Source organism: Callospermophilus lateralis, chromosome 3 (genome assembly GCF_048772815.1).
Source record: "Callospermophilus lateralis isolate mCalLat2 chromosome 3, mCalLat2.hap1, whole genome shotgun sequence".
Lineage (NCBI taxonomy): Eukaryota > Metazoa > Chordata > Mammalia > Rodentia > Sciuridae > Callospermophilus > Callospermophilus lateralis.
The window spans coordinates 33,264,875-33,291,307 of record NC_135307.1 but is presented as its reverse complement, the minus strand read 5'-3'; the positions used below and the strand labels follow the sequence as shown (position 1 = coordinate 33,291,307).

The following is a 26,433-nucleotide window of genomic DNA, read 5'->3' as shown; positions in this document are numbered from 1 at the left end:
CTGTTGGGCTGTGCTAGACCCCAGTTTGTCTGTGACTAGCTTAGTTAGCCTCAAGATGTGGGAGAAGGAACCTCCAAAAATTCACTGATCTTCTGGAAGCCACTGTGGAGGAAGCACATTTTCCCAGACTCTTGCATAGTTTTTGGACAGTAAAGGATAAAGGGTACTTCAGCCTTGGTTTTATTTTCTGTATTCTAGTTAATGGTTGGTTTAGGGAGGTGCTCAAGTTAGTTGCAATACCTTAATCCAGAGGATTGTTCTGGCTCTTGGGAGGCAAAGTGTGAGTAAATACATTTAATATAATAATAGTATTATAATAACAATAATTACACATAAAAAGTCTGCAGTTCCGGCCCCACTCTGTAGTAATGGTTTTCATAGCTCCATTTCCTGTGACATCCAAGGATGGAGTCACCAGGAACCAGTTGACCTGGCAGAGATGAGTCTTCTCTGGGAGAATCGGGATGAGGAGAAACAGGCTATCAGAGAGGTGTCCTGGGGTTGCGTAGTGGCCAAGGATGAAGGAAAATTAGAAAAGGGATAATTTCCCTTTTCCAGGCTATGAAGGGAAGCAGATATGGCCATTCTGGTTCCTGCAGGATAAGGCACCAAGCAGGGGAGAGCTAGAGATAGCAGTAGCAGGAGGATGCTCTGGTCCTTGAATCCCCTTTCTGTTCAGGGAGCAGAGGGAAGGAATTCAGTGCTCTTCTAGTCCTTTGTTATGTCCCACTGACATCTCAGCCCAAAACACGTGGAGAGGAGGGGCTGCAGCCAAGTTCTGGATCTTCTCTAGAAGCCAGGAGAAAAGAAGGATGGATTGGGAAAGGGAAGAACCTGACTGTCAAGCAGCTTAGGCTAGGAAGAAGGGCACTTGAAGGACAGAAGAGAGAAAGGGGATATGAACTCACCTAGGTCACAGAGGTGTGGTGGGGTCACTCAGGGCTCGGGCATGACTCTGAGGGCAGAGAAACTGCAATGAATTTGGAGATATTTCCTGTCTCTCTCTCTCTCAAGCCTGCTTCTTATTAAAGATTTTTTTTTTTTTTTTTTTTCACCTCTGGCATTGATACCTCTTAGCCAGGCCTAGGGGAGAGGAGAAAGGTAGACTGTGCAATAAATCCACTCTGCATCCTCAGCTGGGATCATTGGTTCTCCCACTCCCCCAGTGGGCTGGATGATCAGAAAAGCCCACCCAGAAAGTGACCAAAGAGATCACCCATTCCCAGCTTTACTGCAGGTACTTACCTGCCGGGATAGCCCTAAGATCCCTCCACTGGCCAGGGTGGGAGTGCTGCTCCCAGGGTGGGGGGGTTGCAGGCTGGGGCTGTGTCTTGGTCCTGGGGACACATCTCCAGAAGAGTCAAGTGTTTCTGGGGCTAGAGGGGAAGCTAGGGTGAGAGTAGGGTATAGAACTCCTGCAGATTACCTTAAGCAACCAAGCTGCTCCGTCAAGGAGGAAAAAGCTCCATAGCAACAGGAAGCTGTGTCACCATAGCAATCCAGTTGCAAGAGAACCCCCCTACCAAGAGGCAGGAAATTGTCAGCAGCATCATTAGAACAACCAGGGAAGAAGCGACAGGAAACTATAAGGATTGCCGTGGTGAACCAGGAGGGTACAACAGGAAGCTGAGGCAGTTTCCATAGAAACCCAAGGAGAGCTAGAGAAAGAGAGGTACAGAGGAAGTGCTTCTTAGCAACAGGCTGCTGTAAGCATCACCCTAGCAACCACATGGAAAGCTCTTTTAGCAGTGGGGAAGCTGTACATATTGTCATGGCAACTGGGCTACTTGGCTAGAAAAAGGAATTGCTCAGCAGCAGGCAGCCTGAACATCACCATGATGACCCGGCTGTTGGGAGCCACCCCTTGAGAGGTGCCTCACCCAGGGAAATTTGCTTGACGTCCAGATCCCAGGCCTCTTCCTCGACGCGGGCAGGCAGGGAGCAGGCTCCCGGCGAGAGGCCGGGAAGGGAAGGGCCGGCATGCTCAAAGGATGACACGGCCACGGAGGCCCGGGTGCGGGCGGCTGTAGAGAGTGGGGAGTTGGGGTGGGGGTGGGGTGCTGGTGTGGGAAAGCTCTCCTGGCTTCCCAGAACAACTGTCTTATAGAGGGCCTCCCAGGTAGTCCCACAGATTTTTGGAAAGAGAGATGCCCACTCATTACCCTTCCTGACTTTCCTCCATGCCTCCCCATCGTGCTTGGAGCTGATCAAGGTATGATTCCGGGGACACCCCCAGCACCTTGGCCCTTACCTCTTCCAGTGAGCAGGGCACTCAGGGTCCGTTCCCCAAGGGCTTTGATGTCCAAGAAGGGTTTATTTCCAATACCCATAGAGACCATTTGCTGTACTCGGAGTTCTAGGGAACAAAGACCCTGTTAGCAAACTACTCGGCTCCAGCTCTAACACATCACTGGTTCACCCTTTATTTTGCTTCTTCCCAACTCTCATTACTCCCTCTCTTCCTCTGGTATCTCATTACTCTTCCTGTTGGCTATCACTACAGGAATGGTGATGGTAGTTGTTGATTTCCTCCAATTTATATCTATCTGTTCTCACATATGTGGCATCCTGGCTACCCACCAACTTTTCTAATCTTCCTTTTCTGTTGGGCATTAAGAGCAAAACTCACAATTTTATAATCTTTTCATTTTATAAGATGCTTCCATATATATCACCTTATTTAACCCTCCCTGCTTCCTGGGGACGTAGCTTAGTAGAGTGCTTGCCTAGTATGTCCAAGGCTCTGGATTCATCCCCAATACAGCAAAAATAAAATGAAATAAAAAAATAATTACTATTTGATTTTTCAGATGAGTAGAATAGAATGAGATTCACAGAATCAAATGAAAACAAAAACCAAGATGGGAATAGGAAAGACAGTAGAATAAATTGGACATAACTTTCCTATGTTCACATATGAACACACAACCAGTGTAACTCCACATGATGTTCACACCACAAGAATGGGATCCTAATTAGAATAAGTTATACTCCATGTATGTAAAATATGTCAAAATACATTCTGCCATCATGTATATCTAAAAAGAACAACTAAAAAAGAAAAAGAAAAACAAAAACTAATCCAGCAAATAAGTGGTACCGGTTCTTAATCTCAAATATTTTCTCTCTTGCCCACCCATTTACTCTCATTTTCCTGACATGTGTTAGCTTTTTCTTTCTATTTTGGTACATCTTAGGCTAATTTCTATTCAGCAATTCTCTCTCAGGCCAGATCTTGAATCTTAAGTCATTCTTTTTTTCTGCATCCTACACCATTTTCCTAAGCAATCTCCATGTTCTCCAGAAAACCTCCTGCCATAACCCTGGTTCCAAGTACGTTTTCCCACAGCTCTGTCCAGTACCCTTGTTGTGGGCTGCCTGTCTCCATAGCAGCTGGGCAATAGAACTCGTCCACTTCAGTTTGATCTCTGGTGAAGTTGCCTGCAGAGTGTATGCCTCTCGTGCACGCCGCCGCCGAAACCACAGTTCAAAGCAGAGTCCACTGTCCCCAATGTTTTCTGTAAGCCCCATGTCAGCAGTCTGAGGAAGAGTAGGGGGAATGGTTGAAGGTGCATGAATTCTAGCTGGATGGTATCACATGAGCAAGTACTACATTTAGCCTGGCATTTGGTAGATAGATGGTCAGTAAACATTTGCTTAACTCTCACCAGGTGCCAAATGCACTCCATGCAGTCTTCACAACAACCATAATTTACAGAAGGGGAAATGAGGCCCAGAGATAGGCAGCAACTTGCCCAAGAATTTATGTAGATTACTAGAGTAAGGACTTGAACCCATGTCTTATTCCAAATCTAGGCCTTTTTCTCTGTACTATAACTACCCCTAAAGAGCTGGAACTAGTGTAGGGGACAGAGTTAAGAAATCTTTAGAATCATTCCACACTGCCTGATCCAAGACTATAGGTTGCTATGGACATTTATCTGGCTGGTTCCCTAAAGCAAGCTTTCCCTCTTCATGGATAGTGTCCTTTCCTCTCATACCACAGGGACCACTCCTAATTCAAAAGGCATAAGTGTCCTTGGTGGGAAAGATCCTCTTCCAAGTCTGACTTAGAATACTTCATAAATCTGCATGGACTATGTGAAAACCCCATGGGGTAGACCAATGGCAGGGACTTCTGTCATCCTCTGATACCTTAACTTGATGACTGGTTATAGGTCAAAGCCTATTCAGAACCTGGGTTGGGGATGAACTTCTAGAACACTTGAGTTCTCAAGTACAGCATAGCTTCCTGTCCCCTTCACCTACTCCAACTCCAGGCAATGTACCTTAAAAGCCTGCTTGTAAACAAAAGTCTCAGAACCCCCTTCAGAGCCCTTGAGCTTGCTGAACAGAAGGAGGTGCTCAAAAAGAAAGACATGGCGAAGACACTTCTTCCGGCCACAGATGACAGTGAAGGGATCCCGATGCAAGAGCTGTCCCTGCTCCTTCAGATCTATCTGGGGAGAGGAAAAGGAAAGGTGGTTGGCTCTGGATCCTTTTGTATGTACTTTACAAGGAATAAAAATAGATTTATAGAGCACGGGGGCCTAATGCACTGGTTCTCAGGCAGAGTCAGGAAATTAGGAAAGCCCTCAGCCTAGAATCCATTCACTGGTCACCATGTACAGTACAGCTGGTCTACCAGCACAATCTTGCCTCTCATTATGGGAAGGTGCACTGCACACTAGAACTTAAAGTCTCCCCTTGGAAAACCTTTGCATTTTGGGGACTGAGGAAGAGAGCCAGCAAAGAACTAGAATAAGTTTATCTCAGAGCAATGAAGATTTTATTTAGTCTGTTCTGGAATCTCAGGGCAGGAAAGAGACCTGGTAGAGGTGAATAAAGAATGTGTTGGGTGTTGAGATGCAGGTAGAAGTGTAGACCAGAAAGGGAAAGATAAGAATTAGGAAAGGAATAGGAGAGCACAAGGCAGATTGTAGGTAGGGGATGTAGGGCAGGACACAGCTTCTTTATTTACAGATGAGGAAACAAAGGACCACTTAACTTCAGTGACAATGAAATCCATCCAGCTGATTAAAAATTAGAGCTTATTGGGCTGGGACTGTAGCTTAATGGCAGAGTGCTTGCCTAGCATGCATGAGGCACTGGGTTTGATCCTCAGCACCACATATAAATAAATAAATAAATAAAGGCATTCTGTCCATCTACAACTTCAAAAGAATAAGAAAAAAAAAATAGAGCTGGATGCAGTGGTGCATGACTGTAATCTCAGCGGCTTGGGAGGCTGAAGCAGAAGGATCGTGAATTCAAAGCCAGCCTCAGCAAAAGTGAGGTGCTAAGCAACTCAGTGAGACCCTGTCTCTGAATAAAAAATACAAAATAGGGCTGGGGATTTGGCTCAGTGGCTGAGTGCCCCTGAGTTCAATCCCTGGTATGCGCCCCCTCCACCCTCCCCAACACACACAAATTTAGAGCTTAGGGCCCTCTGGCCTTAACTCTGGTTTTCTTCTCATCAGTCTACCCTGTCTGAGGCTACAGGGCTAGGCAGTTTGAAAAGAGGGACTAGAGCCAGGGCCTTACCTCACAGCCTCGCACTGCCTCTACAGCTAGCAGGTCTCTGCCTCGGGACTCTTGTTCTCTGAGCAACTGCAGAGCAGCCCCAAGGGCCTGGCGCTCAGAACTCGGCTCAGACCCAGCTTCCCTCAGGAGCTCCTCCAAGAGCCGCCCATACCGAGCCAGTTGCTCCAAGGGCTGCTGCAGGGCCCGGGGCAGGTAAGGGCCACTCTCCATGGAGCCCTAGGTGAGGAAACAGACAGGATGAGGGAAGGAGCTGGTGCCTGTGGGGGGCAAACTTTGGGGGAAGGTGGGTAGTAGGTTGGGTCCAGGCTTTAGAGTATAGATGAAGCCCAGATACCCCCAAAGGTAAAGCAAAACCCTTTCCTCCAGAAAGAAGACAGGCAGGAGGCCTGTAGGAAATACAATCATTATTCTGCATTCTAAAGGAAGTTGAAAAAGAAACCTGGGGAATAACACCTTATAGTCTCTGGCATTTAGCTTTTGAAATCACTTTCATATCTTTTGATGCGAAGTCTTTTGATCCTTGAACTCTCTGTGAGAGCTCAAGATGGAGGGAATATTGCCCTCGGTTTACCAGACGTTGAAATGGAGGCCCTGAGGAATCAAGAATCTTACCCAAGTTCCTCAGTTGGGGGAACTGGATAAACACCCAGCCTCACCAGGCTCCTAGTCCAGTGCTTGTCCCTCCCTCAGCAACTCTGGGACATGACAGGTAGAAGGCATTCCTGGGTACATTTAAGAAAGCTTTTTATCCCTGACGGATGTTGAAGTGGGGTGGGTTTTTAGGTCTTCTCAGACCCTCTTCTCATGAGGGTTCGAGCGGAGTTTACCTTGGCTGGGGGGTTGAGTGTAGCCAGACCATTTTCCAGTTTGTGTCGGTGCTTCACATACTGAGCATAGAGGCTGAACTGGTCCCCCTGCACAAGTAAGGAAGGCACAAGTTCTCACTCATTCCTGGTGAGGCTCCTGCAGACAGACTCTCCCTTCCCCTTCATCCTCACTGCAGCCCAAGGACAGATAGGTCACCAGGGAACCCTCATCCTTCCAGGAAGAGAGTGAAGCCCAGGTAGCCCTGGAGGGCCAGGACGGAGAGGCTGAGCAGAGCCAGAGGTGCCCAGAAAGTGGGGTTGAGCCCCAAACTGCTAGACTACTTGGGGAGGAAGCGGGCAGTGGGTAGTGGATGTGAAGGAGGAACGGGTGGATGGGGCTAGATCATGGGAAAGGAAAGGAACCTAAAAGACATTTTAGAGGATCACTCACATGGCGAAGGAAGCAGGCCCCAATGCGCAGAGGGTGGGCAGCGCAGCCCTGAAGCTCACGTAGAAAGTGTGTCCTGTGGAAGCTTCGAAGTCTCTCCCGGGCACTCAGAGTGGCAGCCCAGGTGCCCCGAAGTTCAGGGGTCAGCTCAGGTCCAGGGGATGGTACCGGTTCACTTAGGGTGGTCACATACTCTTGTTCACAGGCAATCAGTTCAGACACCAGACGCTGCTGGGCACTGTAGGGACAAGGGACAAGGAGGCAGAGAAAGTGTCATTGGTGCATAAAAGGGAGCTATTATCCCTAACAATGTCATGTTTTTTTCTTGCTGGCAAGTTGGCTCTGCCTTTTGGGCACTAATTGGGTTGGGTTCTCACCTGATGCTTCGCTTGCGCTCCATCCGGGGGGTGCCTACTCCCCATGGCCCATCCGGTCCCCCAGCCCGGCCCAGCAGCACATGTTCCCGTGGTGAGCACGTCCTGTCTACCACCTCGGTACTGGTGACCTCCAGGCCTCGGATTAGCACTGCCCTTGGGGGCCTGCCATCTGCTTCTGGAACCAGCTCGGGACCTTCCTCCTCGTAGTCTTCTCCACATGGGGCCAGGGAGCAATGGGATGGGGCAGCCCGTGGCCCAGGGCTGCTGGGGAGCAGCAGGGAGCTGAGGCTGGGTGAGGGACTGTGGGAGCCTCGCTGGGCCCCAGCACTGCTGGCACTGTCTGCCCGTCGTCGTCGCTGGCCCTGAGGACTGGCCTCCTCTCCCAGCTGTTGCTGAATCCTCCTCTCCAGCTCTTGGCAACGGGCCCGGCAGCGTCCCCATTCTCTCAGGGCTGCTGGGCTGCCCAGGTCCAAAGCCAGGGCCCGCATCTCCTGGAAGGTGCCAGCACTGGGCTCCGGGGCCCGTCGAAGGGCTAAGGCTGCCAGCAAGGCCTCCCGACCTGGCCCAGCTCCTGCCAGCCGAGCAGAACCCTCATCCACCCACTCATGGGCCTAAAAGACAAAGGGATGAGGGTGAGGACCTGTGCTACTTTCAAATGCATGCAACACCTCTGTTCCTCTTGCTGATGGTCTCCCAATGCCCCAAACCATCCCAACACCCCGTGTCCTTTCCTTGTCCTAGCATTACTGCCTAACCATGTCACTTGGAGATGGGATGGAGACAGGATCCTAGATAAAAGAACAGCTAAAACTTATACAGGGTTTATAAGTGGCAGGCTTGGTATGAAGTGCTTCTATATATTGTTTCTTGATATCCTTATAGCAGGTCTGTGAGGCAGAATGTGCCAAGGCACATTCAGGTTTAGTACCTTATCTCAAATCATTCAAGTAGGTGGCCAAGCTAAGAGTCAAAGCCAAGGAGATGAGCTCCTGAGTCCCTGTGCTTAACAAAATTGCCTACTCAGCCTCTCCAGGCCAAAGAGAGGAAATGGTGGGCACAGAAGGAAGGGGCTCTGTGTGCACCTGCTGGAAGAAGCGCTGTAGCCGCAGGGCCCGATGGAGATTGCTCTCAACCTGCTCCAGCCGTTGCTCAAAGATATCCAGAACCTTTTGGGAGGCCATATCCTCCTCCAGAGTAACAGCCTCCCGTGCCTGGGATAGGCGCTCCTGGAGAAAGAAGACCACGCTCAGACCTGGTCCTCACTCCCAATTAGTCAACACCCTACCGCCCTGTGTTTCTTCTCCCTTTTTTTATTTTTTTTAATAATATTTATTTTTTAGTTTTAGATGGACACAATATCTTTATTTTACAATTACATGATGCTGAGGATCGAACCCAGTGTCCCTGCATGCTAGGCGAGCACTCTATCACTGAGCCACAATCCCAACCCGTTTCTTCTCCCTTCTCACCTGAACCTCAGTGTTGAAGGCTCGGAATCGCAATTCTATCTCCTGCAGGGTAGACAGGGAGTCTCTGGGCACAGTGAAGCTGGCTAGCTGCTCCTCCCCTGGGCCCGAGAGCCACTGCAACACCTGAGGCAGATGGGGTGGGAGAACAGGGTCCATGAGGGAGGAGACCGTGGAGGAGAAAGGTAAGAAAAGATTCAAATCCAGCTCCAGTTTTCCACCCTGATCTGTAGAACCTTGGGTAACCCATTTTATCTCATCTGTAATTGCATTTGGTAAAAATGAATGACAATAGTTTCCACAAGGATCAGGTGAAAAACTGAGTAAGGAGCCTTTAGTAAAGTGCCAGATGAGGCTGAGCTGGCAGGAAGCATTGATGGAGGCGGGTTAGAGTTCCAGGGCTAGGCCTGGAAAGTGAAACAGAACTTAGGTGAACCAAAGGCAGGATGAGGGTCATCTGAGTAACCAACGGCCAGCCAGGAGAAATGTCACAGGTCCTGTGTCTGGCAACTAATGGGTGAGAGTCCTGGTACCATGCCTGGAGAAGGTGGATACATGTGTGTGAATGTGTGTGCCCAGATTTAGTTGCTTATTATGGAAAGGAACTCATGTGCTAGTTCTGGATGTTTGACCAAAAAGAAATGGCATTTTTTTTTTCCCTCTGAAGCAAGGCTGGAAACTGGGGTAGGGCAGCCTGAGGCTGAGAAGTCTGAGAATGTTCCTCATAGTCAGTGCCAACAATAACCACTTTAATAGAGTACTTTGCCGAATTAATTTGATTATCCTAACTACCTTATGTGTTAATTATAAGTATTTCCATTTGACAGAGGTGAACTTAGGATCTCAGAAAAGCTTCATGACTTGTCCAACACCTTATACATAGTAGAGCTAGAACTCAAATAGACCATTTTAACCTTTAAATCCTATTTTTAAATAGGTTTTAAAATCAGGAGTGGAGAGGGGAGACAGCTAATCAACCAGCCAACAAACAGTAAGAGATGATCCCTTGGATATTGGAATAGCAGAAATTAAAATACAGCAATCCCCAAACAAAAAAGCTCTGACCCCTACTTAGCATTGACCCTGAGATGAGCCTTCCCCTGATGCCCACAGGCAGGTTCATGACACTGCTGTCATCATGCTTGGGACTAAAGCAGAACAACCAGATATCAAAGCCCCCTCTACTCCAAGTGGTAGGGTGGAGAGCAAATCCTTGTGGGGCTCTTAATCCCAGGAAAAAAGAGTCAAGGTTCAGAGGAGCTAGTCTTATTCTTGAATCTTCCCCACAAAGAGGACCTGGTTCCCCCCAGGGGCCTGTAATGCTCTCTCCTAAGATGGAAGAAGATAGGATACTTCCAGCCTCAGATCTGGGGGATGACACTGCATAAGAGTAAAGGTGGCATTTGTGGCCGTGTAGCTAAAGAGCTGGTATCGAGAGATTATTTTTAAATTAAGGAAGAAGTCACTCCAGAGTCAATCAGTTTTCCCCTGAATTCCCTAGGGAACTGAGCATCTCTAACAATCTCTAAAGACCCTGATCAACAGAGAGGAGACCTGGCTTCTCTTTGCTGGTGCTGAGATGCTTCCACCCTGTGATTGAATCTCATACTTAATAACCAACCTCCTAGGCAGGTAAGGTGAAAGGGTGGGGCATTCAGCGTCCCTGGCAAAAAAGAATGTCATGAATGCTAACTATCCAGAGAAGTGGGTACCAGAGACCAGGTTCCCAGACTGAGTAAGAACAGTCTAGAGTTCTAGCTCACCTGCTGGAGTTGTTGCAGGCGTTGCCGCTGCTCCTGCTGCTGCACGTGCAGGTTGGAGAGGCGCACAAGCTGATGAATGGCCTCGTCCACCTCCTGATATAGTGTAGCTGGGCCTGAGCCCTCCAACCTAGGGAAGGTTGGGGCAGAATAAACCTTTGCCCTTGTCAAGCCCCTTGACTCTGTCTTTTCATCTCCAGAGACATAAACATGAGAGGTGGCATAACACTGTGGATCAGATATGGGCCAGACTTAGACTACCTGAACTTGAATCCTAACTCTCCCATTCACTGAATTAGCCTGGCCAAGATATTTAACATTTCTGATCCTCCAAGTCCTTATTCATAATTGTAACTAGCACACAGTAATGTTGTGAAGGTTATGAGATAATAAATTTAAAAACACAATATCCTACCCAGATACATGTGCAGTAAGAATTATGAGGTAGCTAAGGTTTGCTGGCAGCCTTCTGCTGTGTTTCCCCCTCCCACTTCTACCTGCCTCTGCACATCCATATCATACTTGCTGCTGTGAGTGGAGCGTAGCCTCATCAAAATGGCTCCTCCATCCCTCTGCAGTGCAGTCAGCCGGGGATCTGCCAGCACTTTCTGCAGGGGCTCGGGCATTCCCACCGTCTCCTAGGGAAAAGGAGCAATTGACAGCTGGGGTTCTACTAGAGTGCCCACTTCAGTCCCATCCCTATCCCATCCCCAATTGTCCTTCTCATTTCATACCTCTCCGTCTGGCTCCACTGCTCCCTCCAGTTCCTCAATGGCCTGCCTTACAGAGCTCAACACACCTTGACACAGGCTGCACAGCCTTGCCACTTCCTGAAACCCACAAGCAGGGAGTCAAAGATCAGAGTTTGGGATGAGGCACCTAAGTCCTAGGGTGGGTTGAGGCAGCCCCAGAGACTTTAATGGAGGTAATGCTGGGCTCTATTTCAGCATGCTGTCTGCTGCTTACAAATTGGATAACATCGGGTGGGTCCCAAAACTCTGAACCTTATTTTTCTCAGCTGTAAAATTGGGATAAGACAGGATTTTATGAGTTTTAAAGAGGTAATACCAGCCCAGTACCTACCATGGCCTGGCATTTTATAGTTTAGTAAACCTGAGTTTCCTTTCCTGCTGTACTGGGTCTTAACCGTGGATAACCCTCCTGTCTGCCTCAAAAGACCCATTTTTCTGTGCAGGCGTGCGGGCACGCATGCACACACACACACACACACGTGTGTGTGTGTGTGTGTGTGTGTGTGTGTGTGTGTGTATGTGTAGAGGTAACAGGGATTGAAACCCAGGGTGCTCTACCACTGATCTACACCCCTAGCCCTTTTATTTTTTATTTTGAGACAGGGTCTTGCTAAGTTGCCAAGGCTACCAAGGCTGGCCCTAGGCTACCAAGGCTGGCCCTGAACTTGTGATCCTCCAGCTTCAGCCTCCTCTCAGCTGGGATCACAGGTGTACTACATACCTTACTCCAGTTCCACTTCCTTTTTTTTTTTGGTACTGGGGATTGAATCCAGGGGCACTTAACACTGAGCCACATCCCTAGCCCCTCTCCCTTTTAATTTTTGTATTTTATTTACAGACAGGGTCTCACTGAGTTGCTTAGGGATTAAGGTGCTGAGGCTGGCTTTGAACTTATTCTCCTGCCTCAGCCTCCAGAGCTGCTGGGATTTTAGGTGTGTGCCCCTGAGCCCCTGTCCACTTCCCTCTTGATGCACAGCTCACAGACCATGTTTCACCTCCGATTTCACACTTGGATCATGATTATTCCTCTCTTCTTGAACACTTGGAGCACCTAGATTCACAAAATCCTTGCAGATAATTGCTGGAAGGAGCTTTAGAGATCATATCACAATTGCTGTACTTTGGGGTGAGAATCCTGAGGGCCTGGATATTGGTGCAGGGAGCAGATAGAGAAAGGGCACCATCTCTGGAAGTGAGATAAGGTAACCTGTTCAAGGTCATATGGAACAAAAACCAGCCTTTTGACTCTGGCGCTTTCCAGAAATCCAATGACACTATCTAGCATTCTTCTCTAGTTATTTTATAACTTAAAATAGTTATAAAGTATAACTATTTTATATAAAGTCATGTTATTTAATGTGATATTAAATAACACTGTAGTTGTAGCTCAGTGGTAGAGCACTGGCCTAGCATGTGTGAGGCACAGGGTTTGATCCTCAATATCACATAAAAAATAAAATAAAATAAAGGTATAAAAAATGCAATAACATCATCAAAAAAATAAAAAAAAGAATTTAAGCCAGGTGCGGTGGTGTGTGTGAGTAATCACAGCAGCTTGGGAAGGGCGGAGGCAGGAGGATCACAAGTTCAAAGCTATCCTCAGCAACTTAGTGAAGCCCTAAGCAACATAACAAGACGTCTCTAAATAAAATATAAAAAGGGCTGGGGATGTGGCTCAGTGGTTAAGAGCTCCTGGGTTCAATCCCTGGTACCAAATAAATAAATAAAGATTTAAAATACTCTTCCCATCCCCCCAGTAGCCCATTGCTACTTGATCATAGTTTATAAACCATAAATACTTGCTGAATTGAAAGGAGTGGAAATCACTTTTTCCCGCCCCCAGGGTTGTGTCCTGGATCTGCCTTCTCTCCTAGAATGTCCTCAGCTGGATCATTCTTATGTCCCAGGGTCCTAAGTGGTAGAGTGAAAGCTTACCTGATGTACTTCTACCCAGTGGCTGGGAGAGGGGTCCCTGTGACCTCCTAAGTCCCACTGTAGCTCCTCTGGTTTGGCCACTCTTTTCAGATCATTCTCAGACAGCAACTCAGCACCCTGTAGACATGTAAAGGCAGGGGTTTCTAACCAGGCACCCATGAATTCAGAGACCAGCCTCAGGCTCCTGATAGCCTATCTCCACTCTGATGGGATACTAGGTGGGAGCGAGGGGATCAAACCTGAAGTCCATGGAATTCAGCCGGAGGGTCATCCTGGGTGATAATCAATAGCCGCTGAATGACGGGAGGGTCTCCTGAGTCCTGAGAGTAAGAAGAATAACTCTAAAACTGTGGGCAACTGGGTGGCTTGGAATGGCACCAGGGGAGAGTGAGGATCTAGGGGAAGAGCCTGTCTAGAGGGATTGGTTACCTGAAGTTGACTCAGGGCAGGAATGAGTGCTGGAGGCAGTGGAGGTGCCTTGCGAAGGTCTAGCAGAACCGACAGTCCCAATGACTGAAGATCAGGCCTATGGAGGCAGAAGAGCTAAGGAGGTTGCAGTGTGTGTGCATATTGGGGAGATAGCAGGTAGGGAAGGGCAGAGGCACAGGTCTGATTTAGCATTGGTAGTCTTTAGGAGAAGTCAGTTCCTGGTACCTTTGGGAAACAACAAGCAAAGGGCCAAAGTCTGGGATGGGTGTCCAAGAGGTGGTGACCAGTAATCTGGAGTTTACTGACAGGGCCAAGGGACTAAGGTCTGGAAGTAAGAATTCTATGTTTTGGAAAGGTATGAATTAAATACAAGCCTGTAGCATGGTGTCTAGAAGTCAGGAGTCAGTAATGTCAAAGGCTTGGAAAGCTGAGAGTTGAAGAAGTAGGTGTGCTAAAAATCAGAAGGTCAGTGTCCTGAGAAGGAGGTCAGGTCCTCAGGACTCAGGAGGTTACTGTATAGGGTCCTCGTGCTCACCACAGTTACCTGAGCAGTGAGTGGAGATAATGAAGAGTAGTGCTCAGCACGTCTCTGGAGGGTGGGGGCTCCTCAGGAGGGCACGGTGGGGTAATGGTCAGTAGAGCTCGCCCACTCTGGTCCACCCCTCCTGAAGACACAAAATGGCCAGGCTGTCCTGGCTGGGAGCAGTCCTTGGCTACCTCCCTTCCACCCTACCTCCCTTCCACGCCCACTTCAACTGCTTCTCTTTCCCCAAGTCCCTCTCCCTTTATATACTGATGTCCACTGACCAGTCAGGATGAGGAATCCAGATGCCATCAAGTCCCAAGCTACATCAGGGTCATCAGAGATGGAGACTGGAGGGGCCTCTTCTGGGATGCTATCCCCTTTTACTTCCTGCACTGTCTCCAGGGGTTGTGTTAGGGGGTCAGACAGGAGCCCCTCTGTGGATCCTACACAGACACAGGCAGAGCTGTGGCCTAAAGTGAGGATGGGTCTGGCTGTTTTGGCCCCAGCCTAACCCCTGATCCTCTTCCAGCCCACCCTCTGTCTTGGATCTCAGTGTCATCTTACCTGCCATACTTGCCAGGTTTGATCCCTCTTGCACTCTCTCTTGGGGCCCTCCCTCTTTAGGCCCACAATCTTCTGAAAGCCAAGGCTCTTTTTCATCTGCTGGTGTGAGCTCCTCTTTTGATTCACATTCTGGCTTTCCAGAGCCTTCATTCTCTTCCTTAACTAGGCCGGATTCTGGAAGCTCTTGTACATTTGGTGAAAGCAGATTGACAAGGGCTTCCTGGTGGATGGTCTCTTCCTTGTCCCCAGGGCTGAGTGGGGCACTATCCCCTCCTCGGCTAAGAGCCACTCTGCCTGCAGCTCGCTTCTTTCTCCTGTTTCCTTTGCCTGTTCTCCGAGGTGTACCAACTGGTCCTTCAGTTCCCTGGCCTGCTCCTCCTCCAGATTCCTCTGGCCGAAGGGGGCAAGATTCAGAGGCTTCTCCCAAGGCTTCTGTTGTAGGCTCAGACACCTCCAGGACTGCTGCCTCTGGGAGAGCTTCAGCTCCAGGCGGGGACCCGGGAGAGGCTCTGGTGCTGCTTCCCTCACCAGGTGGGCGTGCTCCATCCTGGTCCCGAGTCCCCAGGCCTTTCTGGTGCATCCATGCCCGGTGTCTCCGGTGCCGGCCCTTCCCTCCAGCACTCTTGCGGGTGGGTACTGTCCGGGTTCTAGACAGGCCAGAAAGGCCCTCAACATCTGTGGGGCTTCCTCTCGCAGGCAACGTCACTTCTAATAGTTCCACATACTCACCCTCTGGTCCTTCGGCAGGAGCATTGTGCCCATCCCCAGGACTCCGGGTGCCCAGCACCTCCTCAGGGAGCGGAGGGCTAGGAAGCCCTGGGGGTCCGGGTGGCAGTTCTGGCGGTATTGTGCTTGGCCGATGTCCAACCATGAGGCCCTCTTTGTGTACAAATCGTGGGCAGATGAGCTCGGCCCAGGGCAGTCTCTGAATCCCAGAGGGTGCAGATAGTAGGCAAGTGCTGAGACGACCTGTTGGTCGGTCCTTGTTGATGCCTTGTAGCCACTCGGGTGTGAACAGGTAGGCACAGGCCTCATTGGGCACAGGCAACTCCTGCACCCGCCCACCCCCTGGGGCTAGACACTTGAGGGCCAGACGGGGTGCTTGGGCTGCAGAGGGCACCACTTGCAGGTAGAAGTCTCCTGGGCGCAGCAGCTGCCAGGGCAGAGCTGCTAGCTGCACCACCACCTGCTCGTGCAGGCAGAGGGGCCAGCCCTCATGGAAGAAGAGGAATCCGCTATACTGGGCCTGGGGAAAGAGGTTGGTAGGCTGCACTCAGGTCTTTGCTGAAGAGACCAGTGGGAGGAGGCAATGAGAGTGGGTCCACACTGGGCAGGTATGGCCTTATGCATGGTGGGCTACAATCCCTGGGGAACAGGAAGGGAGATTTTGGAGTGTTCATGTGGCCAAGGAAGGGATGTCTTTAAATAGTAAGAAGCTTCTCTAGGATGTTAGTTCCATGTGTGGGTGGGTAAGAACTGAATCATTAAAAGATATGGTCAGCAGATGCCATTGTCTTAGAGGAATCAAAGACTCTTGGGTCTCTACATCTGCAGAAGTGAAGTATTTGCTGAGTCATATCTGGGGGAGTTTAGTATCTTGAGAAATTCACAGGAGGGGGGAAATGTCTAGTATTGGGTCTAGAGGGCCAGGGTCTTTGGGAATCAAAATTTCTTAGAGATTGCTATTTGGGGAAGATAAATGCACATGTACATGTTTTAGTATCTAAGTCACTATCTTTAAGGGTCAAAGACTGTGGAAAGTCAGCAAACAAAGTTGAGTGTCTCTGTGGGGATCAGTATTAGGGGTGGCTGTGTGTGTGTTGGGGAGATGAATCTAGTGGTGAGCCTTGGGAGAGGCAGTGGATCTTAGGAGAGTCAGAAATGGGATGCACAGCTACTCACACAGGCTTCCTGCTGGACCTTGGCAAGCAGGTGTTTGGCTGGTACCAGGAAGTCCAGTGTGTACCTCAGTGCATCCTCCCGATAAGTCCTCTCTACCACCTGGAACACCTGACCCAACAGGGTGGGGGCTGTGGATTCGAACGGTGGGTACAAGGCGGCAAGCGTGCTCTGCACACAATCTTCCACTGGCTCAGGCTCCTGGGAGAGACAAAACCAGGCTACAGACCCCTAGTGATCACCCAAGCATGACTTTTTTAGGGCCTGTACTGGACTATGGGCAGCTGCATCCCCCAGGACCCCAATGTACAATGTGTGCCCAAGTGATGCTTAGGAAATGCTATCTGAATAAGTCCATGATGGAAATGGGGCAGAACCAGTTAGAGCGCACAGGCCTAGCAGGTCTCTACACTTAAGCTCTGAGACCTTGGCTTTGGAAGTCCAGGAAGAATTTATTGTGAATACTGATGCTTGTACATTGGGGGTGGTTGCATAGGCTCTCTTCAGGAGACAGAGAGGCTACTGGGCTGTCAGGGACTAAGCTAATAGTCAAGAATACCAGAGGATGGGGGAGGGTGCTGCCATACAATCATTTCAGAAATGATTCTGAAAATCATTTTTCCCAGAGCCCAACATCCTGACATCCCCACTTTTAGTGAAGGCTCCACCATCCACAATTTCACCCTAGAGAAGGTCAAGGGTGGAAAGAAAGAGATGTAAAGACTGCGACTATCTCACTACTTTATAGTACTCTTTCTTCCAGAGTGGCTCTAAAGCAATCATCCATTCCCAGAGCATGTGGGATTGGGTTACAAAAGAATGGGGTGGGCATTTGAAAGAGGAAAAAAGGCACAAAAGGAACATGTGGGGAAGCGAGGAGGAGGCCTTGATGGTATGCATTCCAGCTGAAATCTTTTCTGATTCTAGGGGGACCTGAGTCTGCCAACCTGGACCTGTAGTCACCATCTAAAAAGCCCCACTTCATCCTAAGTGAATCAACTGGACATCCTTCTCCATCCCACACCCTAAACAACAGCCCCTTGGGCTATTCCTTTGCAAGCTTATTTCGCTTTCAAGATGGCCTTTGAAGTTCCTTTTATCAGATTCTTTTGCTGTAAATGTGGAAAGGTATGCTCCAGGCAGTATTTACCTAGCTCTTTGCCCGCTCCGGCCCCCACGTCCTGATTTTGCCCCAAGACAAAACTGCTGTTTTACTCTGGTTGGAGTCGCTTGCTGGTCCCAAGCTAGGCGGCTACTCCGGGGACTGACATTCCGTGCGTCAGCGCACAGATCCGGCCCCGAGATGTGTAGGCGAGCTGACAGACCCCCAAGTGTTCTCAGTACTCCGCGGGCACTGGGCGCGTGGGTGGGGATAAGGTGGAGATGGGCAGGGGTGAGACAGAGTGGGCCGTCGACTCCAAGACCGGGAGGGGGAGATAGAGCTAGAGTAGCAAGGCAGCTGCAACCCATTAGGGGCGGTGAGCTCATGGCTGAGCGAGAGTCTCAGCCACAGGAAACGGCAGCGGCAGGAGGGGAGGAGGGGAGGAGGGGTCTGGGGCGGGAGGCTGCGGGCGGGAGCCCAGAGACCCGGCCTCCTGCAGGCCGGGACTGAAGAAGAGACTAGAGACTGAGTCAGCTCTCCCTGGCCCAGTTCCTCTTTCTTCTAGCTCCAATATCCTTACCAGGGGGTGCCCTTCCCTCAGTAGAGGAAGGGCCCCGTTAATGCTCCTAACCCTCCTCCACTCCCTGCAGGGAGCACCCCCTGGTAGGGCCTCTCTCCCTCCTTCACACTGCAGAGAGAGCCCCCTTGCCTGCCCCCTCCCCCTTACAGAGAGCGCTCTCCCTGGCAGTGCTCATTCTTGCAATGGATCTTTAAGAATACTTCTGGACTGAAAGTTCCCAGGACAGTGTTCACTCCTGTTGATGTGGGCTTCCAGGGCCCTGAAGTGCTGCTCCAAGGTTCTCTGCCTCTGGCAAGGAGCTCCCGCCCTTCTTCCTCGGCTCTGCAGAGTGCTCTGAGCGCTTCTCTGCAGCGTGAGCTCTGGGGCACTTTCCCCCACGATCTTTGGTCGGCTCTGGCAGCGTCACGCCCCCTGGTACTGTGACCCCCCCTTCCCCGCGCGCCCCATCCACTACCCTAAAGCAGTCCCTTTTTCTCCGCGGGAATTTCCCTCTTTGGCCAAGCCCCTGGCCCTGGCCCAGCCACAGCTGCGGCTGGTCCCCCAGGGCCGGATGGGTGGGCCCGCCTCACCGGGTTGGGGACTCGGATGGAAAATGGTGGTTCCAGGCAGGTCAGTTCTCATGACCCGAGGCGGTGCCCCTTGCAGAACTGCTGCAGGACCAACCCGCAGGGGTCTCCCGCGGGTAAGAAACTAGGATCCGGAGGGGGGCGGGGGAGATCCTGCAAAGGCAGGCACAGGTCTGGACAGAGGAGGGGGGAGAGGTGTGTAGATTAAGGGAGAGACAAGGGGGACGTTGGGGGAGGGGGCGTAGGAGAGTGGAAGAAAGGGTAAAGGCAACACCGGTGGGGACAGAGCTAGGCAGTGGGGCAGGCAGGGGGATGGGAGGGAAAAGAGTTTCAGGAGCGCAGAACAGCGCAAGGCACACACAGGAGGCTCTGGGCTGGGGCCTGGGGACCCAGAGCGGACTGCTCCAAGGCGGAGGGGACACAGGGGCTGCGGCGCGGGACTCACCATGGCTCGGCGCCGGGCCGCGTCCGACGCTAGGTCGGTCGGGCGGGCGGGGCTGGGCGCGCCACCGCCTCCCTCCCGCCTCTCGCGTCTCGCCGGGTCTGGCTGGGGGACAGCTCCGGCCGCGGTGGCGGCTCGGCCCGCTCCGGCTCCCAGGCCGCGGGGCCCAGCCAGGGAGGGCCGAGACGGCCGCCCCGCCCCGCCCCGCCCCGCCCTTCAGCGCCCGCCCCCGCCTGGGCGCGGGACCCCTTGACTAGACTCCGTCGCCAAGCTTCTGGGCTGCTGCTCCCCCGACATCGCCAGCCAATCCACCAGTCTCACTCGAAACTCTCTGCCTTCTCCGCCCCGCCCTCCAGTGGGTAGCCCGGACCCTGACCCTCGAAGGCCTGCCCGGCCGAGGACGCCCCTATATTCCCGCCGTCGCCTTTCTCACTGAGGGATCAGTTTAGCCTTTGCATGGGACACTCCAAAGTCTGGGGCGTGCGTAATTCCCTTAGGTCCCCTGTCTAGGACTGGGTCGTCAGCGGCCGGAAACCTCCGTCTCTAACTCGCCTAGGACTCCCTTCTCCCCTCTGTTGTCAGCCTTGGAAGGCTCTGGGACTCAGAAGAGATCCTCAAGCTCTTGTCCCCTCTGGGTAGAACCGAGAGCTTGGAAATCAGGGGATTCCCCTAAGTTCTCGGGGGCTTGCCCGCCCTTCTCCTTCCCCTCCCATCTCCTCGGGCCTCGAACCTCCAGGCTACAATGGGCTCCTCTGTGCTGCTTGAGGAAGGCGGGGGCGTGGGGGGAATTATGGAACTGTAAAGGCTTGAGATGGGGGGTGGATAGTGTGGCTTTGGGGGCAGGGTCCCGGGATCAGGATTTTTCTGTAGAATCGTGCAGAAGGGTGGACATTTTCGGCATTCTCTCTTAGCTGGCCCTTCCTCACCGCATTGCCTATCCCTCTTGGACTAGAGGAAGGAAGGCACTCCGGGTTAGACACCCACGATTCGGTACTGGATGCCAGACCCGTCCTTCTTGTGCGGTGTTGGTAGTGACCCAGAGCTAGGGCTCCTGGCAATGGGGACCAGTATCTGACGCAGTAGACAAAGGGGGCTAGGCTAGTTTAAAAAGTTGTAGCCTCATCCACTCTACTTCACTACCAAACCGCAAGCATTCTCCATCGCCTCTAGATGAGAAATAATTGCCCTGGGGGTCTCCCAGGAGTACTGGCCGAGTCCTGCACAGCAGGGTGGTGCCCTGCCTCTTTAAGGCACGGGGGAGCCAAGGCAGAACTATGGGCTTTTCCAAAGGGTAGGCATTGGAGAGGAGAAAGGAAGGCCAAATAGTCCCCGGAGAGAGGTGTGCAGGTATGCCCACTGCAGTTGTGGGGGTGGGGTGTGGGGGGGACATGTTTAGAAAACGCCCTGTCTTGAAAGCAGTTCCTGAGGCTGGGAGGCTTGAGGGAAAGCAAGGTCGTTGCCAAGGTGACAGGCTCTTCTCTCACCTCCTCAGGACGCTAAACTCCACCCCTTCTTTGCTGTCTTGTTCTGGAAAAGGAAGAGAAAAAATGGTTAATTCTCCTTGATGGTGAGAAGAAACCTCTGCTCCATAGTGTCTAAAAACAATCTAGGGTAGCAGACCCCTGTGACCATCTTCTCAGCAAAGGAGAACCATGGAGACAGAGCTCTTTCCAGTCCCAGGTTGTGAACCCTCCAGTCACCTAAGCTCTCCAGCTTCTTTGTAATTAGTTCCAGGGAGCTAAGAGAGTAAGATTTTGCTACCCCCTGGTGTCCACTGGGTAAATACTGCCCTGTGGCTGGTTGTAGGGTCCAGCACTTGGGAAACTTTCTCAGAGGATGTTTTATGAACCTTATAAATCACTTGTCTCAAACCCAGCACACCCATGTCAGTACTGAGTGTGAACCTTCCCTTACTGGGTCTTACATCTCTTATACTCAAGCAAATTGGGGAACTCTTGGTAAAGTCCAAGATTCCCACAACTAAGCAGTGAAATATATATTTTAAAAAGGAGTGGATCACCCCACCCATGGGAAAAAGGAGAACTTCTGAGTTGGTGGGATGAGGGAGTTTGGATGCAGGGTCTGGGATGCAGTTACCCATTCTTTTCAGGAATTTAAAAATCTGTGTTAAATTGCAAAGTTTTTTTTTTTTTTTTTTTTTTTTTTTTTTTTTTTTTAAGCGAGTGATATATATGCTTAAAGTGGTTAAATACCACTTTGTCCAGAGAATGAACCTCTTACATGAAAGAATGTATGTGTGTGTGCGTGTGTGTGTACATGTGCATTTGTATACAATAATCCATTGTGTGTGCTTTTGGTAGGCATATGAAGGAGTAAGCTTTATTTATTTATTTATTTATGGTGCTGAGGATTGAACCCAGTGCCTCACATGTGCTAGGCAAGTACTCTACTACAGAGCCACAACCCCAGTCCAGGAGTAATTTTTATTTATTTATTTATTTATTTATTTATTGGGGGCTGGGGTACTGGGGATTGAACTCAGGGGCAGGCAGTCTATCACTGAGCTACATTCCCAGCCCTATTTTGTATTTTATTTAGAGACAGGGTCTCAATGAGTTGCTGAGTCTGGCTTTGAACTTGCAATCTTCCTGTCTCAGCCTCCCAGGCCACTGGGATTACAGGTCTGTGCCATAGCACCAGGCTCAGAAGTAAGGTTTAAATGGAGAAATTCGAGGCTGTGAAGAGACCAAGCTTAGAGGCCCTCTCCTGCATTCACAAATATTTTTCATCATATTTCACCAATTTCAGATTCTGTGGGACTTATCAAGCTCCTATTTTATGATGAAATCCTGGCTTATTTAAGTTAAGTAACTTGCTCTAAGTTACATAGTAAATGAAGAAGCAAGAACTTGAACCCAGGCAGTCTGACTCCAGAGTCTTCCCTCTCAACCACTAAGTGATAAACTTCACCTAAGCTATCAAAGCTCATAAAAAGAGAATTTTGAACACTTATATCATCTTTTTTACCAATGAAACATCACATTTAAAAAATGTTAAACTTGTTTTTGTAATAGCCAGTGTTGAAAGAGTTTCTAAAAGTGTTCAATATGTTCTTGTGGGTCAGAGAAGAAAACTCATTTTTTCTTAGACTTCTTGTAGAATATGTAATAGTCAAAATAATTTCCAGGAAGTTTCCAGTATGGTTTTTATGGAGAAGTAGTGTTATTCTAAAGTGGAGGAAAGCAGAAAAAAATATCTGTATCTGTAAAGTTTATTGCCTGGTTAATGTGAACCAAGATCTCCAATTGCCTTCTATATATAGTTGGGGCTTTAGACTGCTCACTATTTATTTACCTAGAGAGTAGCAGTGACTAGGGCTCTGCTTTAGTCCATACCTCAAGTTAAGGGGGAATTAAGGAAAGACTACAAGGGACAATTTAGGGATAGACTTTAGAGAACATGTTAATTGTGCCTTCCAAAGAAACAGGGGGTCAAATCTTAGTTATTTTAGCATAAGAAATCTGGAGAATATATAAATTTTATTTTTGGTTTAGTTATTCATTAGATTTGTTTTATTAGATTGGTAATTTTCCTTTAAAAAATTACAATTTAGCTGGACACGTTGGTGCACACCTGTAATCCTAATGACTGGGAAGGCTAAGGCAGGAGGATTGCAAATTTGAGGCCAGCCTCAGTAACTTAGGGAGAGTTTGTCTCAGAAACCAAAACCAAAACAAACAAAAAATTTACAATTTGTCTTCTCTGAACTAGGTATCTTCAAAACCCAAACTGTTAACATCTTGTCTCTGCCAGTGTCTTAGTTTCCATGCTAGTCTACCAGCTCCATTTCTGAAAAGCCAGTTTCTGCACCACAGTCACAGTAAAATTTTAAAAATGTAACTCGGGGGTGGAGGTGCAACTAACTGATAGAGCAAGGGCAAGGCTCTAGGTTTGATCAAGACACACACACACACACACACACACACACACACACACATACATACACACACACCCCGTAAATTAAAATATCCCCAAATGAGACCATCTTGTCAACCTTTTCTTCTAAGAGCTTCCCATTTGCATCATGACACCTTTTCTGTGCCTCATTTATTTTTTAAAAAAATATCTTTATTTGTGTTTATTTTATTTATTTATGATTCTGTGATGCTGAGGACTGAACCCAGGGCCTCATGCACAAGGGGCAAGCACTCTACCACTGAGCCACAACTCCAGCCCCCCCAGCCTCATTTCTTTCCACTCTTCTTATGTGGTAAGCTACCAGTGACCTTTAAACACACTTTGCTTACTCCTAATTCTGCACCTTTTTGTTCTCTTTTCTTTATACATGGAGCCTTTTTCCACAATTCATCCTCTGGGCCTGAACTAAAATGTTGCTGTCTCATAGCAACTCTGTTTTTATTTCTTCGTCTCTGATTATGTATTTATTTGTTTTTCTGTCTCTCATGACAAACTACCTGTAAGCTAAAAAGAAACTTTTCATGAAGTCATGTCTCTTTTGTCACTGCTCTTTTCTAGCTAGGGTCTGACCAGGTCTTCAAAGGTATTATCAAAGGTAAAAACTGTAAGAGGAACAAAACCCCCCACAGAAACAGAAATGATGGTGGGAGAGAGAAGAGGGGGAAACCTGGCCGGAGTGGGAGGTAGAGAGAAGAAATCAGCTGCTTAACTTTGTCCACTGGAGGATATTTGCAAATGAATACACAGGATAGAATTAAAAACAGAGGGACACCCCCCACCCCCAGTAGCTGGAGTTGTGGCTCAGTGGTAGAGCACTCCCCTAGCATGGGTGAGGCACTGGGTTTGATCCTCAGCACCACCTAAAGATAAAGGTATTGTGTCCATCTCCAACTAAAAAACAAAACAAAAAACAAATGAGAACATCTGGATCAGATGCAAGTTTATTGTGCTGTGAGAGTCTGGAAAATGCATGGCTTGGAAAATTCATTTATGGACTTGATTTAGGTACAAACTCAGAATCTCTTCTACAGTTTAACTCATTTGACTGAGGTTTTGTTTTTTGTTTTGCAGTGCCCAGGATTGAACCTAGATTTCTCACATGCTAGGCAGATGTGCTACCAATGAGCTACACCCCTAGCTCATAGCCCATTTTTATGTAATGTTTTCTTCATGCAGCTTTGCCTGTACACATTTCTGTGCATCAAGGTCATTTTTGTATACATTTTCTTCAATGAAAGCTTTGAGTAGTTATCCACTATTTGCTTAGTAACTGTCAGTTTTAGGGCATTTGTATTATATTAAACTTTTCTTTGCTTTACAAAGAAAAGGTACAAACAAATTTGTGCAAATATACTCCACACTTTGCGTTATTCCTATTTGGTATATTTCACAAAGTGAAATTACTGAGTCAAACAGCAGGAGCCATTTTATAGTTCTTGTTATTGCCAGATGAGGCAATATTTGGAGGACAGAAGTCGTGAAATGCTCTTAAAATATTTAAAAGGTTAGTTGTGAAGAGAGTTCAACCTATTCTGAGAGTCTCAAAGTGGTGGGGCATTAGTGAATTGTTGCAGTTATATAGAGAAGTAGATTAGGTTCTATGTAAGGGAGTTTTAATATTTAGAGCAGCCTGAAAATGGGACAGTTTTTCTCTATAGGTCACAAATCTCCACTTGCTGTAAAGTTTTAAGCAAAATGAATTTTTTTTTAGTTGTCAGTGATCCTTTATTGTATTTATTTTTATGTGGTGCTGAGGATTGAACCCAGTGCCTCACACATGCTAGGCAAGCGCTCTACCACTGAGCCACAACACCAGCCCTGCAAAAATGAATTTTTAAAAAATATTCTATAAGCTTTCCAGATTTGTGATCTGTGAATCTTCCCATCTGTATATCTGCATTCATTTGCTCCCCAAATAAATTATGTTAAATGGACATTTGTTAAGAGGTAACATGTGCCAATTACATTAGCAGTAGCCTTGAGCCCTCATTGGCAGACTATCTAGAGTCCCAGTCTCCTGGGGCAGGCAGTGTGGAAACTAGGACTGCATGAATCACCCTGGCCTCCCTAATCTTCAGAACTGCCAAGCAGATGGGTCAAAGTTTGTCTCCAGTTCCTTGACATCTTCATTGTCTACTTCCAGGTCTCTGCCTATATTGTACCTACTCAATGAGTCCTATATTACAAGACTATGTATGCTGTGTATACCATGCCTCCAAATTGTTCCCAAGCCAACCTGAGCACCTAAGTGACTGATTTCAAGGACAAGTCCTTGTAACAAATTATACTATTTTCTTTTCTTTTTGCTTGGGGATATTTGCACTTTAAATGAGGAATTTGGAACCCCAAAGAATCAGCAATTGGTAGAATATAGTGCTCCTAATTTTACTAACATAAATGCATGAATATTTAAATTACCATGAATGCATGTATATTTACACACACACACACACACACACACACACACACACTTTCATGGTTGCACTCTTGTTTATTGAAGAAGCTGTTGCTTAACAATTTTTTAAGCCACTTCGCTTAGTAAAATGTAGTCGCAAATCTCCATGTTTGGCTAAGGAAGAAAAGTCCTTATTGAGGATGGAGACTCAATCAGTCTCTGAGTTTTAATTTTTCTTGGAGTATAATTTGGTGAATTCTTTGGACACTACTACACTAGTCTCAGGGATGCATTGCTTCCCTTTCTTGGTTCTTCCAGAATGCAGTGTAAAAATCTCCCCAATTCAGAAGAATACCTACGGGGAGGCAGCACTGGGCAGAGGGAGAAGAGTGCCAAGGACAGATACAGGTCTGGGTTCAGTTCCAAGGGCACCACTATGAGCTCATGAGCCTGAGCCTTGGCTCCTCTACCACAGCAACTTCTTTCCCTTCTGTAATCACCAATGAAACCAACAAGCATGGGAACACCAGAAAATACATCCTAAAGCCAACTGGGAAGTAAAGTGTAGAAAATGGACTCAAGGGCTGGGGTTGTGGATCAGTGGTGAAGTGCTTGCCTAGCACGTAAAATACCTACATGAGGGTTGGGATTGTAGCTCAGTGGTAGAGTGCTTGCCTTGCATTCGTGAGGCCCTGGGTTCAATCCTCAGCACCACATAAAAATAAATAAACAAAAATAAAGACATTGTGTCCATCTACAGCTATAACTAACTAACTAACTAACTAGCTAACTAACTAACTAAATAAATAAATACCTGCATGAAAACCAGAGAGAATTAAAGGACAAGATGGATAAATCTATTATGGCAAGGAGATGAGAACACTCATCCCTTAGCAGCTGACG

General features: G+C 48.6%; 2 protein-coding genes across 4 annotated transcripts in view; one reads left to right on the top strand and one right to left on the bottom strand.

The window, feature by feature from the left end:
* Positions 1-163: 163 nt before the first annotated feature.
* Arhgef40 (Rho guanine nucleotide exchange factor 40) lies at positions 164-19,332 on the bottom strand. 3 transcript variants are annotated; one of them, XM_077109131.1, is made up of 24 exons: positions 19,200-19,332; positions 16,510-16,707; positions 14,608-15,853; positions 14,325-14,486; positions 14,062-14,182; positions 13,518-13,614; positions 13,328-13,408; positions 13,089-13,205; positions 11,136-11,231; positions 10,924-11,039; positions 10,405-10,531; positions 8,645-8,767; positions 8,258-8,401; positions 7,176-7,786; positions 6,802-7,036; positions 6,372-6,458; positions 5,545-5,760; positions 4,290-4,460; positions 3,363-3,540; positions 2,252-2,356; positions 1,881-2,024; positions 1,246-1,388; positions 909-955; positions 164-789 (listed from the first exon to the last, which is right to left on the bottom strand). In XM_077109131.1, the coding sequence occupies exons 1-23, from the start codon at positions 19,200-19,202 to the stop codon at positions 914-916; spliced, it is 4,563 nt and encodes a 1,520-aa protein (XP_076965246.1). In that variant the 5' UTR covers positions 19,203-19,332; the 3' UTR covers positions 164-789; positions 909-913. The 3 variants fall into 3 exon arrangements, with proteins under 3 accessions (XP_076965246.1, XP_076706060.2, XP_076706061.2); XM_076849945.2 differs by having other exon boundaries at positions 1,246-1,376; XM_076849946.2 differs by lacking the exon at positions 1,881-2,024 and having other exon boundaries at positions 1,246-1,376.
* Rnase13 (ribonuclease A family member 13 (inactive)) overlaps positions 18,798-26,433 on the top strand; it is a 41,638-nt gene continuing 34,002 nt past the window's right edge. Inside the window, exon 1 of the mRNA XM_077109133.1 lies at positions 18,798-18,870. The gene's annotated coding sequence lies outside the window, so the exon portion shown is untranslated. The remainder of the gene's footprint in view (positions 18,871-26,433) is intronic.

What these genes read in the sequence shown, in the direction of transcription:
- Arhgef40 (XM_077109131.1), bottom strand. An exon ending in TTTACAAGCAGGCTTTTAAG is followed by an intron (nt 3,541 to 4,289) that starts GTACATTGCCTG and finishes ACTCTTCCTCAG; the next exon opens with ACTGCTGACATGGGGCTTAC. An exon ending in TCTTAGGGCTATCCCGGCAG is followed by an intron (nt 956 to 1,245) that starts GTAAGTACCTGC and finishes CTCTGCCCTCAG; the next exon opens with AGTCATGCCCGAGCCCTGAG.